Here is a 19,038-nt window from a genome sequence, read left to right as displayed (position 1 = left end):
TAAGATCTCACCATCACCTCGTAAAAAAAGACCCATTCGTATCTCTCAAGGTTGAATATTGAGGGGCAACTCAGTCGCAGTAGTATAATCTCACGATCTCTCTCTCTCTCTTTCTCACACACACACACACACACACACCATCTAAATCTGAAAGTGCATCATCCTGCTGAAGATGCATTCGTTACTTAGCACTACTCTCTATAACTTCTGCATCCACAACAAAAGTGACCGGTAACCAGGGTGTGTGCCCAGTGCCAAAAGCACACTATACATTGGGACTGGGGGTACTATGAGGGTTGGCCTGTCTAGCTCTGCTCTCATCAGATATCCAAGAGCTATTGTATAGACATTTTCATGGAACTTCCAAGGACAGAATCAAGACTGAGAACCACCTGTGCGGGCTAAGGAAAACAGCCCAAATGGGCCAGCTGGTTGCTGTAGAAGGACATGAGCCCCCATCCCAGTAGAGCAAAGATCAGTCACCAGGGAGGCTGTTGAGGAGTATCTGATAGATGAGGGTTCCTTCCATGCTGGTGGTTCTTCTACGAATCAGTGCTGTTGAGTTGTATGTGACAGAAAGGAATTTCTTGAAAAGTGCGCTGTGTATGTCAGGCCAGAGAACTAGAGCAAAACTCCAACAACTAGAACAGTTCCCTCTGCTTTTGGTTCTTTTGTCACTTTGGCCCTGAATTCAAATTCCAGAAGGAAAGAGTTGATATAGCCATGATCAAGTTACCTAACCAACCTTGACTTGGACTTTCCTGGTGTCCCCGCTAAGACGGGACACAGACTTGGGTGGCTTTTTGATGGGACGGAAGTGCTGGTACCAAAGACAGGAAGCAGACATGTTAGACAAATCACAGTCCATGCCCACAGCAATTTCTAAATGCTGTATTGCAGAAAAGACCCGTTGAGTGGTTCGGGCTGATTTGGGTGGCCTGCTAGAAGCAGGCCTCACCTGAAGAGAGACAGGGACTCTGCATTTTAAAATCCTTTGGGGAACTCTGATGGAAGCCATCATAAAGCAATATTGTGGAGTGACTCTGAAACTAGAATGGTTGGCTTTGAACTCCAGATTTGCCACTAACTAGCTGAATAACCTTGGGCTGCTTACCTAATCTTTCTGCCTCAGTTTCCTCATCTGTAATAAGAGGATAAAACAGAACTCATCTCAAAGGGTTCAGGTGAGGATCAAATGAATTAATCTGTGGTACATGCTTATTAATATTATGGCCACTGATGGTGCTCCTTTCAAGTCTTAGATCATGTTTCAAAAGATCAGCTTCATTGCTGGCCTGGCATGTGTCTGTCTTGCTGGCCACGGAGCGGAACTACAAATGCACCTCCCATGGGCTGCTTGGGGAAGAGTGTATTGAGATGATGAGGGTAATGTGCTGAAATGAGATTGTTTTACCGAGAAGCAAATTCCACATGATTCTCCAGCTCTGGTTTGCCATGTGCCAGTGACAGCTTCTACAGTGCAGACTTGTGTGGAAAGGTCAGAATGAATTGCTTCTCGTAAGTCTTTGTCCCTCACTGTCACAAAGACACATGAGCTTCATGCTGTGGAGGAAAAGGTAAATCACAGTGTGCAGCATCTGGAGAGAGGAACCAACTGTTTTTCCTGCACACAAGTTGGAGCTTCAGGCTTGGGGGAGACGTCCTGCCTTCTGCTTAGAGGCGGGGGGTGCTACAAAGCCTGATAAGCCCAGAAGTCGGCCTCTGGAGCCACAGACTCGGGGAAATCGAGCAATCAAAAGGCAGATGGCCCTGGAGGGATGTAAAAGGCGCTGGTCTTGGAGTCAAAAGACCTCATTTCTGGTTTTCCTTTGTTCTCTGACTTTTTGTCTTCTGAGGACTCTCCCACCTCATGGGGTCTGCGATTCTAGGATTTCCAAGTAGTTTTAAAAAATAACATCCAGGGGGTGGCATTCATAGATAAAATTCTGTTTTAAGCACATTAAATAGCTTTTTTCTTCCTTGTTCTTTGTCATCATTCCACTTTATTCTACTCAGACTCATGGTGTGCCCAAGGTCGCATGACTGGTGAGGAGTGGAGCCAGGATAAGACAAACCCAGGCAGTCTGGCCCCTGTGTCCAGACCCCAAACTGTCTTGATCTCTCAACCCATCCACTTGTGCAAACGTAACTGAAACATACAACCCTTACGCTCTGTGACCCCACAGCCTCAGCCCCATTGGGTCCACCCCACATGTCTTCTTGTAGGAATTTAGAATTTGGATTCAAGATGCTGGTTTTAGCCTGGGCTGGTCACATCGTTTTTGAAAACTGCTTATCATACATGAAAATTCATCTTGATGAATTCTCACACATGGGCATTTCTCTGGAGCCAGGATTCCAGAAGCGCCTCTGTGCTCCTTTTAATCCTACACCTCCAACCCTTCCCCTCAGCCCCTAGTCACTGCCCAGGCCAGCAGTTGTTTACCTGCTTTTCTTTCTTTTTTTTATCCCCACTGAGCTACTTGTTTTCATCTTGCTTTGCAAAAATGCTCCAATTAAAATCTCCCTCAACACACTCTTCAGAGGACAATATAGTTTTTTGCACTAGGCCCAGGCTGGACAGCAGACCTCCAGGGCTTCTTCATCTTGCTCCATTGACAAGTAACTCTCCATTCCTCCACAGCCCCTGGTAACCAACATGCTACTCTTTAATTCTTTGAGTTTGACTGTTTTAGATACTTCATGTATTTAAATGGAATCATGCATCTTTTGTCTTTCAGTGTCTGAGTCATTGCACTGGATAGAATGTCCTCAGAATTTATCCTTATTGTCTCCTGTTGCAGAATCTGCTTCTTTTTGAAGCCTGAAGAATATTGTATTAACTACATCTTTATCCATTCACCTGTCCGTGGACATTTAGGTTGCCCTCACATCTTCGTTACTATGAACAGTGCTGCAGTGAATATGGGGGTGGCTATATCTCTTTGAGATCTTGACAGTTCTTTTAGATAAATACCATAAAGTGGGATTGCTGGGTCATATGGTAGTTCTACTTTTATATTTTGAGGAATCTCCACATAGGCTAAGGACTTCCATAGACATTTCTCCAAAGAAGACCGCAGGTGGCTACCAGATATGTGCAATAATGCTCAATGTTCCTAATCATCAGGAAATGACAATCAAAACATAAGCTATACCTTACTTGTGGATGGCTATTAGAAGAACAAACACAAAAGACAAGGCCAGGATGGCAAGGTGTGGAGAAATTGGAGCCTTTGCCCGATGGTGGCGGGAATGCACAATGGAGCAGACAAGGTAGGAGGCAGTGTGCTTTTGAACTCTTTGCAAATGGAACAGCTACACATCCCCGCTCTTGCGTCTGGCTGCTTTCCTCAATGTTCTGTTGTGGCCACATGACCTTGGAAAGATCCTCAGCATTCCATCCATCAGGATAGCCATCTTCAAAGCAGCCGGGGCCAGGCGGGTACATGCATGAGTCAGGTGTTGCTTCCTCCCTGCAAGCCTCAACCCTGTCTCCAGGGAGCGCTGCTACTCAGCACCATTTTTGAAGCTCCTGCTCTTTGAAGGACCAAGGTCCAGATTTTCCAATTTTTCAGATGTCCGAATCTCCTAAATTTAGGTGTTGACCAGTAATTCAAGAATTAAAACCATGGTGTATTTTTCTTTGCACTGGATTCATTCTGTAGACCGCCAGTTTACAACCTCTGCATTTGTAGGTGGGAATTTCTTGTGACTGAGAAGGAAAATGTGGATTTAGTTCAGCATTTTTGGGGGTGGAGGGGGGTGCAATGGTCCAAAGGTGGGAGTTTTCAATGTGTGCAAAGGGCCCCTCCTCCTGCTGGTGTGGTTGAGCTTTGAATTAGCTTTACTCTAACCCTGACACAGCCTGGTTAGAAACCCACAGCTACAGCACCCCAATGGTGTACTTTGTACCCTCTTTGTGTCCAGTGCCATCTGCAAGTGAGTCTGCCAGCCACCTGATTCTCTAGAGGCCTTGGGTGTGGGGGGAGGGGGATCATTCATCATTCTGCATATTCATCAGAAGTGCCTGCTGCTGCCAGCATTGCAGGGGCACCTGCGAGGACCCGCCTCTGTTTCCTGTGTTTGCTCAGCCACCCACCCTGCCATCAGCCAGCCCTTCCTGCTCCTGATCACCAGCCCAAGCTGCTCCTCACTCAATCCAAGTTTCACCTTTTCTGTATATTGAAAAATATTTGAAGAGTTTCTGACACTTATTTGGCACTTTCTCCTGACTTCTGGGCTGAAATAAATTCCCCTATTTTTAAAATAATTCCTTATGGTACTTTTAGTGGTAGCTTGGGGGTGAGAGCAGAGTGAGAGAAGCAGGCTCAGCTTTGTGGGCTTGGATGTGGATGAAAAGTATGGCCCCTGGAAACAGCCTGCCTAGCTTCAGGTCTCAGTTTTGCAGCTTACTAGCTGTGTGACTTTGGCCAAGTGACTTAAGTAAGCTCTCTGTGCCTCTGTTTCTTCATTTACAGGATAAGAATGGTAATACACTTAACCTCATAGGTTTTATGAGTATTAAGTTAATGTAGTCAAACAGTCTGAAACAGTGTGTAGCATATTATACAAATATTTGCTGGGCCCAGAACCTTCACCTGCTTTGCCAAATGAGTCAGTTGTAAGTCAAGCTCTCAGAACAGGCCTATTGTGAGAGCTGTATATGTTAGCTGTTATTACTCTAATAATAAAAATCGCTCTCTTCTATCGTTATCTATAAATCCTCACAGGTGGGGTCAGTGCTAGCTGTTTGATCATCCCACACCTGGGACAGTGCTTGCCCAGACACCCGTGGACAGTGGCTTGTTGAGGACCATGGTTTCCCAGTGATGTCCTTGGTCAAGGGTGAAGGTCAGCATGCACAGAATTTAGGTTCCTTGTCTAAATGGACCTGATTGTTTAGAATCCTTATTCCTGGTGGTTCAGCTCATTAGAATTGGAGCCTGCTTGGGCTTGTGGCAGCCAGAGTCCCAGAGCTGATGGTGCCCAGCAGGCGTTCGCTTCTGCAGCCTGCTTCGTGTCCTTGCCAGCAAAGTCTTTTTCTGCTGAAAAACAGACAGGGGTGGGGGTGGTGGGGGGTGTGTGCACCGCACTCTGCACTCAGCAAGCCCATGGCCTCTTTTGCAAGGTGGGTAGTCCTGTGTCCTGGTCTTGCATTTGAGTGACCCCCTACTCAGCAGGCATAAGGGGTGCTCAGACCACACCCCTGGGCTGGCTGATGGTGCTGTTGGGGGAGGAGGGTGAGCTGAGAGGATGTGAGTGCATGTTTGTGGGTGATGGAGGTTTTATTTATAACGCCAGGGTGTGATGTATTGCAGTGTGACTGTTCCCTCAAACGACTGTACACTCTAAGCAGTGAATTCACATTGTGGCCTCCACAGGAAGAGGCGGTGGACTCTGCACCACCGGGACCTCTAAAGTTGCCAGAACTTGCAGGCCCCCTGGGGGAATACCCAGCTCAACCCCTTTGTTTTCTGAAGAAGGAACTGAGACCAGAGCATGGAAGTGACTTGCCCAAGATCACAGATGTAGTTCTTATTTTCCGCTAACATGGATCCAGTGTGTGCTACCTGCCAGTTACTACACAATGCCGTCATGATTTCACGAATCCTCCAAAACCTAGAAAACAGGGACATTTACTACTCCATTTATAAATACATATCCCGTGCCCTGAGTGCCGGGTACCTTGTGAGCCCTTTGCGAATACAAACTTTCTAAAGTCTCATAATCCTATGAGGACTGAGTGCCATCATTAGTGTTTCCACTTTCAACTGAGGAAACTGAAGCACAGAGAGAGCAGCCTGGCCTCGCAGGATGTGCTCCTCTGCTGGAGACCGCCCCTGGCAGCCCTGGTCTTCATTTTCTGGGAGAGAAAATCAAGGCTCACGTAGCTTCAGTAACTTGCTCAAGAGCACATGAGAGGGAAGGAATTGGGACTACCTGGCTTTAGCGCCAGCCTCATGTCCTCTCTCTGACGCCCTCTCTTGCGGCTGGGGTCTTAGGGCTGAGGGTCTGAGCTGGTGGCCAGGGAAGGGGCTGAGGCAGAGCTTGAAGCAGGCAGGTGGCAGTGGGTGGGGTCAGCCAGGCCCCCCTGGGGGGATGCAGGGCCCCCTGGCAGCTGAATAGTCCTCACCCGCCCTCCTGGGGTCAGGGCCAGCCATGTGGCTGCTGGATCCCTCCCTCCTTAGAAACTCTGCAGGTAGCCGCTTCTCTGCAGTCCAAGCGAACATTTGTTTTTGCTTCTTCACTGTTACCTCCCTACTAGGCTGGAGCCTGTGAGGCAGAGCCCGTGTCTGGTTTTGCTCCTCCAGCACCTGACCCCTACCCGGCACGCCACAGACCAATGGATAAATAAATGAGCAACTTACTGCTTTAGGGAAGAAACCGGCACAGGAAATCAAGGCTGAATTTCAAGAGGGGGGAGCATATTTGGGGTTCAGTGGGAAAGGTTATAACTCAGTAGACAGAAGGGTGCCCCCGCCTGCAATCATTAGTGATTAATAATCATGACTGGTGTTAGGGGATGCCTGCTCTGTGTCAGGAAGCTGTCTTAAAGGTTTTAAGTAATTCACTCTCTAAGAATCCCATGAGATGAATATCACTGTTCTCCTCGGTTAACAGGTGAAGACACGGAAGTATGGGGCAGGGGGCACGGTAGAAAACGCTGGACCAAGCCTGTGAGCTCAGGCAACTGGTCCGGAGCCTCACCTTTAAATACCTGCCATGCCGCCTCTGCATGGTGAACTGAATCCTGTCATGCGGAGGTCACCTGCTGGAGAGATGGTGCCTTCTCATTCCCTGCCAGTCAGGCACCAGATGGGAGCTGCCATTGAACCTGCAGGTCCAGTGCTTGACGCCTTGAAGGCAGAACACACACACAGCCGCTGGGGTGGAGGAGCACAGCTCCTGTTGGCTGTGACCCCCACTATTACCTGTGGTGGGTTTACCCTCATCTCCGAGGCTCAATGGATGGATGCAGCTGCTGTTTCTCATTGTTGGATTCCTGGGCTACGATAGCTGCAGTTGGGGGCTCGCTGGAGCAGGCGGGCTGAGTGGAGGCTGGGGTGTATGCATCACCCAAAGGTACGGCCAGGACTACCATCCAGACGAGGGTTGCTGTTAGGAGAGTTGGCTCAGGGTAGCCAGTTCTGAGCTCTGCACGGATATCTGTACAAATCTGAGGGCAACAACCTCCCCTTGCAATCCTGGCTCTTCACTGCTGTGAGTCCCCCCAGACACCTGGACACACATCTCTGGAAGACCTTTGATGGGCCAGGGAGGATGGCATAACTGGGTTAAGAGCCACTGACCTAGCTAATGAATTGAGGTCACATGTTGACATAACATATAAATCTGGGAAAGAGAAAGATGAGGTTCATGTTAACAGCCAATGTTCTCTGCCAGAAAAACCCAAGAAAAATAATTGGGCACCTTTCCTCAAGCATTTTAATTAATGTCTGGTTATAAAATAACTATATAAATGGCAATCACTTTTTATATTTTAGCTATACCCACTTAAAAGTCAGTGAAAAAATTCCCACTTAAAATAGCAATAAAAAAGGTCAGACGTATAAGAATAAAAACGTTAGTCCCAACTAAGAAGAGTTTAGGAAAAGAAAGTTTTCTGGATGGACATAAAGGAAGACTCAAATTACATGTGAATATGTTCTCCCCCTCCGTCTCTCCCACCAGCCTGTGTGTGTTTGTAACACAGACCCACACACACACACACACACACACACACACACACACACACACACACGGCCCCTTAGTTCAGATCCAGCACCCAGCTCTGCACACTCTTATTCAAAGTTCTGTAAGTTCTTCTTTTGTAAATTGCACTTCACTGACCAGTCCTTGGCCCATGCAGTACTGGCAGGAAGCCTGGTATTAGGTGTTTTAGTGCTGCTGAGCTGATCCTGTAGGTGGGCATTTTTTCTAGAAGGGATCATATTGACAAAGATTGGCATTTTCAACACAATCTAGGAGAATATGTGGGTGATAATAACCACAAAAAATTGAAAGCAGACAGTCATGCCAGGGTAGAGGTGGGTGGGTATAAAATACATGTTTCTAGGTACTAAGATATTTTGTAAACCCCTGATATATTAAAATAGTGTGGTGCTGAGGCAGGAATAGAGACCAGTGGAGCAAAAGAGAAAATTTAAAAATGAACAAAGGATACATAAGGAGTTGGGGTATGTCAATAAAGGCATTTGGAATTGTCAGGGAGAAGATGCTTTCCATATATTTTTTGTTATGACTAGCTAACCGTTAAGGAAAAAAGGTCTTTCCTTAGAACTCCTGCTAAATTGAATTCCAAGAGAAATGATGATTTCAATGTAAAAAGTGAAAGTGTAAGAGGACTGGAAGAAAATGCTGGAAAGGACTTTCTAAATATAACAGCAGAGACAGAGACTATAAAAGAAAAGAGGACATTTGGAATTTTATTTAAATACACACTTATGTTTCATGTTGAAAAAAAGAACATCAACAAAATCAAGAGGTAATGAAAAACTGGAAAAATATTTACTGCATATGTCATAGGTGAATGGTTACTTTCTTACTAATTATATAGGAAAATTTATTACAAATCATTTAGAAAGAAACTTGAACATAAAAAATGGACAAAGAATGTGGATGGAAAATTAATAACAGTGAGCATTTAGTGAATGTTTATTTCTACCTGTGACTACTAGGCAGTTTCCATGTGGTAACTTATTGAACTCTCTCATCAATTGAGGAATTAGATATTACTATTATCCTATTTTCAGGGAGAGAAATTAAAATTTAAAAGGCTTCAAGGGCCTCCCTAGTGGCACAAGAGGTTAAGATGCAACACTGTGAAGCTATCTGCAGCCACTGCAGCACGAGTTCGATCCCCGGCCGGGGAGCTACCCACATGGTGCAGCAGACCTCTCCTGTCTGGCCTGCTGCTCCCCTCAGCGGTGTATTTCAGTCAGTCCGCCTGTTCTGCTGCCCACTCTGTCTCTGGTGAATCCTCTCATCCCCCTCTCCTGCATGTCTGGCCTGCACCCCAGTTCTTGTATGCATAAATAAATATTAAAAAAAAAAACTAAAAGGCTTCAATAACTTGCCCCAGCCTTTAAAAGCTAGAAAATGTCAAAGCTGGACATTGAGCTTGAACGTGGCTATTAATGAACCCCTAATATTGACATGGACTCCAGGGCAGCTCTTAACCCAGGAAATCATATTTAAAATTCGACCAGAGTTTACACAACAGAAGCTTGTCCTTCCAATTGAACAATGACTTATTTGACGACAGGGCAGGGCTGGTGGAAGGTGTGGTGCGTCAGGTGGCTTGAGCAAACTGCGGGGACCTGGACTCGTCCTTATCAGTGCTGTTCACGCGCTTCTTCCAGAATCAGGATGAAAGGTCCTCGCCAAATTATAGTGTCCCCCGCTCAGCTGCAGCTCGCGTGTGTAATTACAGCTTCTGGCGTGACAGGCATTTCAGTTCCCAGCGGCGCAGTCCACGCAGCCCCAATTAAGGTTTTCCCTGCTTCTTTGTCTCTTGGGAATTTTTGGCATTTTGTTTGTGCTTTGGGACAGGCGGTTCTGCTGGGTTAGCCGGGGAGGCGGCACCCACATAAACACCAGGATATTCGACCTGACACCAAAGTACGCAGTGGTACCTATGGAGTGACACTTTAAACTTTACCAGAGGTGTGTATCCATAGGGGAAAAAAGTCTAGGTAGGATCTGGTACTCTCTCTGGTTTCAGACATCCATTGGGGGGTCTTACAACATAAGGGGGGGGGACTGTCTTTTTTTTCCTCACATGAAAGGAAGCATAGGATAGCAACCCATCTGCACCTTGGTTTTTTTTTTTTTTTTCATTTTCAGTTTCACTTAAAAATATACCCTTGAGATTTTCCCCTACTGGTGCAGGCAACTTCCTCCTTCTTCTGATAAGCGAGTAGTATCCCATGGTGTACGCTGCACCCTGATTTATTTAAGCAGCTCCCTAACCACCACACTAGGCTTGTTTAAAACCTTCTGCTCTTGTAAACACTATAATATAATAAAGCATAATTATTGTACAGTAATATATGTAAAACTGTGCACATATATTATTTCCTATGTATGTGGTTTTATTTCCACGATAAATTCTCAGAAGTGAGAGGATGAGGATAAAAGAGAAAGCGTGTCATCTTGATAGCTGGTACCTGGTGACTCCCCTCTCCCTGCCCCCCAGGAATAATGACGTGCCATCAGGAGCCTGCGTATCTGTGTCTCCACAGCTTCTCAACAGAGACTGTCGGGATGACATTGGAAAATTCCCTTTTAAGACTCGTCTATTTCATTTTAAGTTACATTAGAAAGAGCATAATTTGCACATTGAGCCCACCCGTTCACACGCTAACAGAGTTTCATTTTAAAATGGGCTTTCAAAGTGAAAATGGCATTGCTGAGTTAAAGGAAAGTGCCAAGTAAATAATATTATAGGTAGTATGTCAACATGCAGAATTGTAACAGCTCATGAATGAAGTCTGGGAAGTGTCACCATGATTATTTATTGGAACGGTGACATTTAAAGCCTGCACTGCCAGTGTGCAGGGAGCATCACAACCAGGCAGTGAAGTGGCAACTGTTATCTCCACTTTGTTAAAGAGGAACAGAGATTCAAAGAGGGTAGGTCACTGGCCTGAGGTCACACAGCTGACTCCAGAGCATCCTCTCGGTTCTCACAGTGTCCCTAACTGTGCCTTGGCCTGGTCTCTGTCTCTGTGAGGGGTTCTGTGAGGGCTCTTGTGGCCATGGGTGTCCAGGGATGACTCGTTCTGCATCTCATGCTGCCTTCAATTTCTCCTCTGGCACACTTGCTATCTGTGCTTCATGGCCTCCCTGCTTCAGCTCAGCTCAGCCAGATTTCAGTCCACCTGTTGAACAAAGCCACACATCCCATTCAGACTGAGAGAGGCTATTTTAGGTTTGGACTTAGAGGTTAAAAGGAGTCCTTTTTTTTTTTTTTTTTGATCTCTGAGCTGTGCTTCCTTCCTCCTTAGCTTCCTGGGCCTGGAGTCAGGTGATGAGCTGACAATGCTGAGCTGGGACCTGCCTGTCCTTTGTTCCTGGGGATGGGGTGCTCATGGTGAAGACTCAGGCTTGGGTTAGAGAACCTGGTTGACCTGTCCCAGGCAGGCATTGCACTCATGAAGGGTGTCATCTGTAATCTCCCAGGCAGGTGGGAGATCCTCTGCGTAAGGGAGGAAGCCGGTGATGCTAAGATGTTTCCACTTAGCTGCCCACCTCTCTGGAGCCTGAGAAACTTGGGTTCCAACCCCTGCTTTCCTGCTCCCTTGCTCAGTGATCTTGTATGCATTATTTCTCTAAGCTCAGTTATTCAGCTGGAAGAGGAGATAAGAATTGCTTCTCCCTCTGTGGCCATTCTGAGGGCCTCAGATGTCCTAAGCCCTAAGCATTGTATGTGGCAAGTAGTCTGCTTGGTTCATGAGGCACAACAGTTCTTTTGAAAGGCCAGCTCTTTATTTTCTCACTTTGCCAATTTTTGCAAATAAAATCACAAATTTTAGTGATTTTAAAGAACTATTGGAAGCAACACACAAGCTGAATTCTTTGAAGTGGCTTCTCACTTTATTTTGGTTATTTCTAGTTGTTCAGCAGTCTCTTGGATCAGGATGAGAAGTGGAAGGAAACTTGGAAATCCAAGCTTACCTGGTACAAAGCATGGTGGGGCCTGAACCACATGAAATAGTGGGAGGGGAATCTACCAGGGTCTGTGGAAACCTGATTTCTAGGGGTGGGAGAAAGAACTGGGGACATGGGAAGCCAAACGGATGATGCTGGGGTAGGGATACAGTCGTTTCAAGCCTCTTTCTGAAAGCACTTGGCATTGAGCCACATGAACTCATTCAAGAGTTTAGGGATGTGTTCACATGTGTGTGGTTGGATCCCAGCCAGGGGACTGTTGGGAGAGAGGATGGAGAGTCTGACAGAGTCACATACCCAAATTCCTACAGTGACTGGGTGGGGAAGAAGAATGAAGCAGGTATGGTAAGACAATAAGGAATGGTGGAGACTGTGGAGAGCTGGAAAACTTATCCTTCATTGAAAGGGGGCAGCCCCTCCCCCTACTACGGGAATGTGTATCCCCAATGTTGTCACAACTTGTGAGTTTTCAAAAGAAGCTGTACATCTGCATTTTTATCTGACATTTCATTATTTACATAGTCAACAAATTTGAACTTTTAAAAAGTACTCTATAGGTCAAATGTAACTTGTCTGCAAGCTTGGTATGACCCATGGGCTCCAAATTATGGACCTCTGAGTGTGTAGGAGCATCCAGGCTGGGGATGGGCTACAAGATGACTGGAAGGGGTCCAGTTGGTGTGGCCTGGGATGGGACATCTGCGTATAAAACCAACTGGCGAAGGGATTGGGACAGAGGTGGATGATGCATCTTTGGGTGGGCTGAAAACAAGACCGTGAGGAGAGTTCTGACTTAGAGACTCCACGTATCACCAGGCTCTTTCCAGGGCTGGTCAATAGTCACAGCTTCCCCGGCCCGGGAGGGAATGCCTTTTGGTTAAAGGCAGGGTTGACATTAAACCTGCGTGCTCTGGTATTACTGTACCAATTTTGAAAATAATGAAATATTTTACCAATTAATAAATAGCCAGTGTGCCCTCTGAGCTTCCTGCCCTCCACTCATCCACTTCTTTCCCTATGAACTCCTCTCCACCCCACCTTGCCATGATCCAGCATTGAAAGAGTTAACCTCCAGCACTGCTCTGCTGTCTGTTTTGATTGGTTGGTGAGTAGTGTCTGAGCCAGTGGATGCAGGTAACACATGCCTGCTTGGATTGGCTAAAGCACAGAGGAGAACTTTTAGAGGACGCAAGGGGATGAAATTGAAGGGCAAGACACCAGGCCCTTGAGGGACCGCAATCAGGGGCTCCATCCCTTAGGTCATATGGTCTCTGTCTTTGTTCCTCTCTGTACCTTGGAGCTACTGTAAAAAAAATGGCCACCTCAGTGCTGGAGCTGCCTGTCTCCCTGCCACCTGCTTCCCAACCATGAAATGTGTGTGACGCTTGAGCCAAGCCTCCACCTCTGTGCCAGTCATTTAGGTCCGGGGCATCTCAAAGTGCAAACCTGCCCACCTCAGAGAGGACAGGGAGCATGGGAAGGCATGGAAGGGCACCCTAACAGCTTCTCCTTGAGGATTGTGGGGTTGACTTAATGCCCAGCTATGGGAGTATGGCTTTGTACTAAGTCTGCCCAGATGGCCGGAGGGTGGAGGGCAGCTTGATCAGTGAATGACCCAGTTGGTCTGGGTGGTCTGAGGGATGGGCAATGAGTGAAGTGGTCCTTGCAGTGTGAATCCCTCCCCTTGTCCCCCCAAAAGCTGAAGCAGAGTAATGAGGTGGGATGAAACTCCAACAGCCTCTAAATAATCCATGAAGAAACAGACTTTCCCTGTAGCTCGACTAATTGGCCCTCCTTTCTTCTGTCTTGCACAGTGTTCTCAGGTCATTTTTAAAAAAGATTTATTTATTTATGCATACAAGAACTGGGGTACAGGTCAGAGATGCAGGGGTGAGAGGAGTCACCAGAGACAGAGTGGAGATCAGAACAGGCAGATTGACTGAAATACAGTGCTGAGGGGAGCAGCAGGTGAGACAGGAGAGGTCTGCTGCACCATGTGGGTTGCTCCCTGGCTGGCCAGGGATCGAACTCGTGCTGCAGAGGCTGTGGATTGCTTCATAGTGTGGTGCTTAACCCCTTGCGCTACCAGGGAGGCCCCCTTAGGTCATTTTTTTAAAATAGCATGTACATTGCATAGGCTCCCGTGGTCAGGGTGACGATGCAGCCCTGCAGCTGCAGCCCCAGCTCACTGACCTCTTACAGTGTGCCCCTGCAAACTGCTGTGCTTGCTCAACGGGGGAGCCCTGTGCAAGTTATGCACCCTGTGCCCTTGTTTTTTCACCTGTGAAATGGGAGTAGTTAGCAGTGCAGACTATAGAGATGTTGTGAGGATTAGATGACTTATTGCTTGGTAAATCCCTGAAAATAGTTCCTGGCATGAGTAAATGCTCAATAAATGTTAACGCTTACTCATTAAATATTTATTGAGTACTTTCTATATGCCAAGTACAATATATGCTTTGGATCTAATGGTGAGCAAAATTCCCTCATGTTGCTTGCAGCTAGGCATGGGAGAGAGTAATGAAACACAGAGTGGTATAAATACTACTGATAGGGAAGATTGGGGGGGGGCAGGACATTGCTTTATTTCTTTTTGCTTTCGCTTTGCCATCGAAAGTATGTGTAAGGAGAGCTGGCGTTCTGTCTCCTCTGCTCACAGTTCCATCCCCAATACCCAGGAAGAGACTGGCTCTCAGTGAACATTTGCTGGATGAATGAAAGAAGGAGGGGGTGCTGTTTCAATGGGGCTGGAACAATAAGGCATTAGTGAAGCTGGGGAGTGAGAGAAGAGAAAGTACAAAGACATCCTGGAGATACTGCAGGTTCAGCTGCAGACCCCCCAATCCAGAGAGTATCACACTCAAGGGAATCACACAAATATTTTGGTTCCCTAGTGCATATAAAAGTTGTTTATACTGCAGTCTCTTAAGTGTGCAATAGCATTATGCTTAAGAACTATACACACCTTAATTAAAAATACTTTATTGCAACAAGATAAAAAAAAGTGCTGAGCATGTGCTGCTGCAAAAATGATGCAGTAGACTTGCCCACCACACGGTTGCAACAAATCTTCAATTTGTAAAAAACGTAATAAAATGAACCCCAATAAGATGAGGTCTACCTGTAACTTGGTCATCCCCTCTTTGGAGCCAGCTGAGCCGGGTGTGAATCCTGGTTCTTCAGACCATCCTCCGAGGCCTTACTCTCTGGCCTGGGCGCCTTTCATCATCTCTAAAATGGTACAAAGGACACCTTCCAACCGGCATGTCATGAGCCCTGGAGAAAGAATACCTAAGATGCCCCCGTCCCCTTGGCACTTGGGCGGCCCTCAGTGTTTCTTTCCCCTCCCCATTCTTTGTGCCCCTGGGCATCGCCTGTTGTTGAAGAGATGTTGAGGTGGAGAAGGTTCTTGATAATGTCTGGTCAGAATGCTAGAATCCTTCTCCCTGAGAGTCTCCAAGGCGGTGTACACGTGGCAAAAAGTGCAAATCCAGCAGAGGCTCTTTATTATTAGTTGGGATTTTGCCCCACATCTTAAGGTTGAGCTCACGTGGCTGTGCCTCTTGTCTGTGCTTGGTGAGACTAAATTTAAACCCCCATCAAAACTAATTTCAGTCAACATGACAGGGACTCCAGAGGGAGCACAAGAACCAAAAACAGAGAGAACTTGTCACAGTGCTTAGAGCAGAGCCCAGGCCACTCATCCTGTCTTCATAGGGTAAAACCACGGGACCAGGACCCAGTGGCCTCCTGAGGGAGGCAAGAGACAGCAGAGAAAATGAAAGAGGGCGGTTACCCTATTTAATGCCTGTGCAAGCTCCAAGCGCCACCCACTCAGGCTGGACCAATCAGTACCTTCGAATCTGACCAATTAGATCAGTTCTTTTCATTAGGGGCAGAATAGGGAGGGAGCAGAGCCCCGAACTCCTCCTACAGGCCAATCCTCAGCATGAACAGGTGTTTCTTTTTAGGCAGGCTTGAGGTACTCATTTCTCACCTTTAAGGTAGATGCTCAAAAGGCGGGGAGGGGAGAGATTGGGGTCAAAATAAGGGGATTGCAATTGTATGGGGAATATAAAAATAAAATTTATTAAAAAAAATTACCCCAAGTAACTTTAAAGATCATCTTTGAAAAGATGCTTTTCATGGGAATTCTTAAACATTGAATAAATAAATAATTCAGAACATCAAATAAATAAATAAATAAATAAATAAATAAATAAATAAATAAAGTGTAACACTAACCCAAAAAAAAAAAAAAAAAAAAAAAAGAAAAGCCTTCAGTGACCGAGGATTTATTTTTTTATTTTATTTATTTATTTTTTTTTATAGAGGCATGCTTTTTTTTTTTATTCATTTGTTTGTTTTGTTTTGTTTTGTTTATACAAGCACTGGGTACAGTCGGAAGCAAGGGAGGGTGAGAGAATTCACCAGAGCCAGAGCGGGGAGCAGAGCAGGCAGAAGGACCGAAGTACACTGCTGAGGGGAGCAGCGAGCGGCAGGAGAGGTCTGCGCACCATGTGGGACCCTCCTCTGGTGGCCGGGGAGCAGCCGGGGATTGAACCAGCGCCGCAGAGGCCGCAGGCAGCTTCACAACCCAGCGCTCAACCACCGCTCCACCACCGGGGAGGCCCGACCGAGGATTTTTTAGGCAGGCTTATTGAGATAGCATTTTCTTGCAGCACAGTTCACTTTATTAAAACTGACAATAGGGCCTCCCCAGTGGCGCAGTGGTTGAGCGCTGGGTTGCGAAGCTGCCCGCAGCCTCTGCAGCGCCGGTTCGATCCCCGGCTGCTCCCCGGCCACCAGAGGAGGGTCCCACATGGCGTGCAGACCCCTCCTGCCGCCCGCTGCTCCCCTCAGCAGTGTACTTCGGTCCTTCTGCCTGCTCTGCTCCCCGCTCTGGCTCTGGTGAATTCTCTCACCCTCCTGCGCTTCTGACAGTACCCAGTGCATGTATAAATAAATAAAAATAAATCTTTAAAAAAAAAAAAAACTGACAATAGGATTCACCATAGTTCATAGAACATTCCAAGCGCCCAAAAAACACCTGCATGTTTCCCCTTTGATGTCAGTCCCTCTCCCACCCTAAACCCCCTTAGCCACTCATCTGTCTTCTGCCCCATAGATTTGCCTTTTCAGAATGTCATTCAGATAGAATTGTGTGTCGTCTAGCCTGGGATTGAAAGGGAATCAAGAAGCATGTCGTTGAAATCTTTCTTTGGGATGATGTAATGCTTTTGAGATTCAAGAATGTTGCTGCCTGCGTCGGTAGTTCATCCCTTCTTACTGCTAAGTATTCTGAGTGTGGATCGACCCCACTTTGTCCACTCACACACTGAAGGACGTTTGGTTGTTTGCAGGTTTTGGCCATTCTAAGTGAATTGGCTGTAAAGGTTCACATGCAGGTTTTTGTACAGGGCTATGTTTTCATTTCACACCTCAAACCATGATTTCTCCGTCATTGATTGATTATAAGGGTATATTTAATGTTGTAAGAAACAAATGTTTTCGAAAGTGGCTCTACCACCTCACATTCCCTCAGACCTTACACCCTCATCCTCTCCATTATGTGTATACCCTCCTTCTCTAGCACTTGGGATTTCTCAAGTGTGTCTACATGTCTCTTCTCCATGCATCTCCTCCTAAGTGCCCCCAAGTCAAAGCTGGAGAGGCAAGACCCCTTTTTAGAGTTCACCTGCCTTTGGCCGTACAGAGCTTCACCTGGCCGCTCAGCTCGGCTCCTCGTTCCCAGTAGCTAGTCCAAGGCAACCCCAGAGTAGTGGGGATGGGGAACATGTACCTCCCCTAATGTTCAGCCACTGTTTGTCAAGTACCGTGTTTGAGCACAGGGCTCTGGTGATGGTCCCGACAGGTAGGATGAACCTGGTGGCCAAGTTCAGTTCCTGGGCTGCTCACTGTGGTGTGATCCTTGGCATGACCCACTGACACTAGCCTCTTTTTTTTTGTTTCTCTTGGCCTTAGGACCCCCGGAGCAAACACAAGTTCAAGATCCACACCTACTCCAGCCCCACGTTTTGTGACCACTGCGGGTCGCTGCTGTATGGACTCATCCACCAGGGGATGAAATGTGACAGTAAGTACATCTGCTCTCACAGCCTCTGCCAGTGGGCGGGAGCCACAGGAAGGGCTGATTTCTTGGGGTTAGGGGTCCCGTTCTGCAGCACATTCTCCTGAGTAATGATTGTCTCACCTCAACTGCAGTGGCTCAAAACAGTAACCGCTTAGCTCGTGAGTCAGCAAGGTGGTCCTCTGGGTCAGGGCTCAGCTTGCTTGTGTGTATGTGGTGGGTTAGCGGGCTGGCTTGGGGCTCTCCCACGTGTCTTCATGAGAGCGGGCTGTCATCTGGGTGATGGGCATCATGGGCTGGGCGTCTGTCCTAAGCAGGCTCGGGGAAGGTTGCATGAATCTGGATGCTTCAAGAGTCCCAGTCCCTGCAGCAGAGCAGGCCACACAGCAAGGCTCACAGGCAGTGTGGGAGGGGACAGTCCCTGGCCATGGCCACAGGGAGCCACAGACAGATGGGGGCCATTGCTCAGCCATGCTCACAACAGTCTTCAGCATCGACATACCGGGCTGACACGTTCTCTACATCGTGAAAACCTGCAGGTTTATGGAGGGCAGAACTGGATTCTCTGGCCAGGCAGGGGAAGGGAGCTGGGGCGGGACTGTTTGTTTAGCAAAGGACTGAGTGGTCTGTGGGCCAAGAGAGTGAGCATGTAGGAGAACCATGCTGCAAAGGAACGGGGCTCTGCAGGATAGGGGCTTGCTGTGCTGATGCTTCTGGAGGCTGATACAGAAGGCCGAGCAGCTTCCCTGACACATGGTCCTGAGCCCAGAGGACAGAGGGAGACACTCACGGGGTGACAGTGATAGGAAGGCATATGAGGTGGGCGCAGTGGGGGTGAAAGCTACAATGGGGCTCAACTAGAGAGGGAGACTCAGGGCAGAGGGGGGACAGGAGACCAGCAGACCAAATGATTGGAGTGGACACTAAGCGGCACTCACTCAGGCCCGTGCAGGCAGAGAGACAGAGCGGCCAGAGAGACAGAGACATATACATGGAGAGACAGATGGACAGCACGCAGGTGCCGAGAGCGAGGCCCACTCAGTGGCAGCATGGCAGTGCGTGTGGACGCACACGCAGGAGTAGAGGCAGGGAAGAGCCGCACACCAGCGCAGGAACAGACGGGTAGACAGACACATGAGCAGGCCGAGAGTCACAGAGACACGGGTGTGCGGCGGCAAGGGAGCAGTGGGTGGGACTCAGCCCTCAGCACACTCCTGTGGTGCCCCTGCCTGGGGAATGCAGTGGGTGGT

The 19,038-nt window shown here is 47.5% G+C and overlaps 1 protein-coding gene across 3 annotated transcripts in view; it reads left to right on the top strand.

Annotated features, from left to right (window-relative positions):
• The window catches only part of PRKCB (protein kinase C beta), a 283,543-nt gene that overhangs the window by 132,956 nt on the left and 131,549 nt on the right, over window positions 1-19,038 (top strand). For all 3 annotated transcript variants that reach the window (XM_054693796.1, XM_054693795.1, XM_037507406.2), the window contains one exon: window positions 17,683-17,794. In XM_054693796.1, the coding sequence (XP_054549771.1) occupies window positions 17,683-17,794 (112 nt within the window). The remainder of the gene's footprint in view (window positions 1-17,682; window positions 17,795-19,038) is intronic.

Source organism: Talpa occidentalis, unplaced genomic scaffold, assembly GCF_014898055.3.
Source record: "Talpa occidentalis isolate TD23 unplaced genomic scaffold, MPIMG_talOcc4v2.1 talOcc4.12, whole genome shotgun sequence".
Classification (NCBI taxonomy): domain Eukaryota; kingdom Metazoa; phylum Chordata; class Mammalia; order Eulipotyphla; family Talpidae; genus Talpa; species Talpa occidentalis.
Note: the sequence above shows the minus strand (reverse complement) of the source record. Positions and strands in the feature narration are given on the sequence as shown.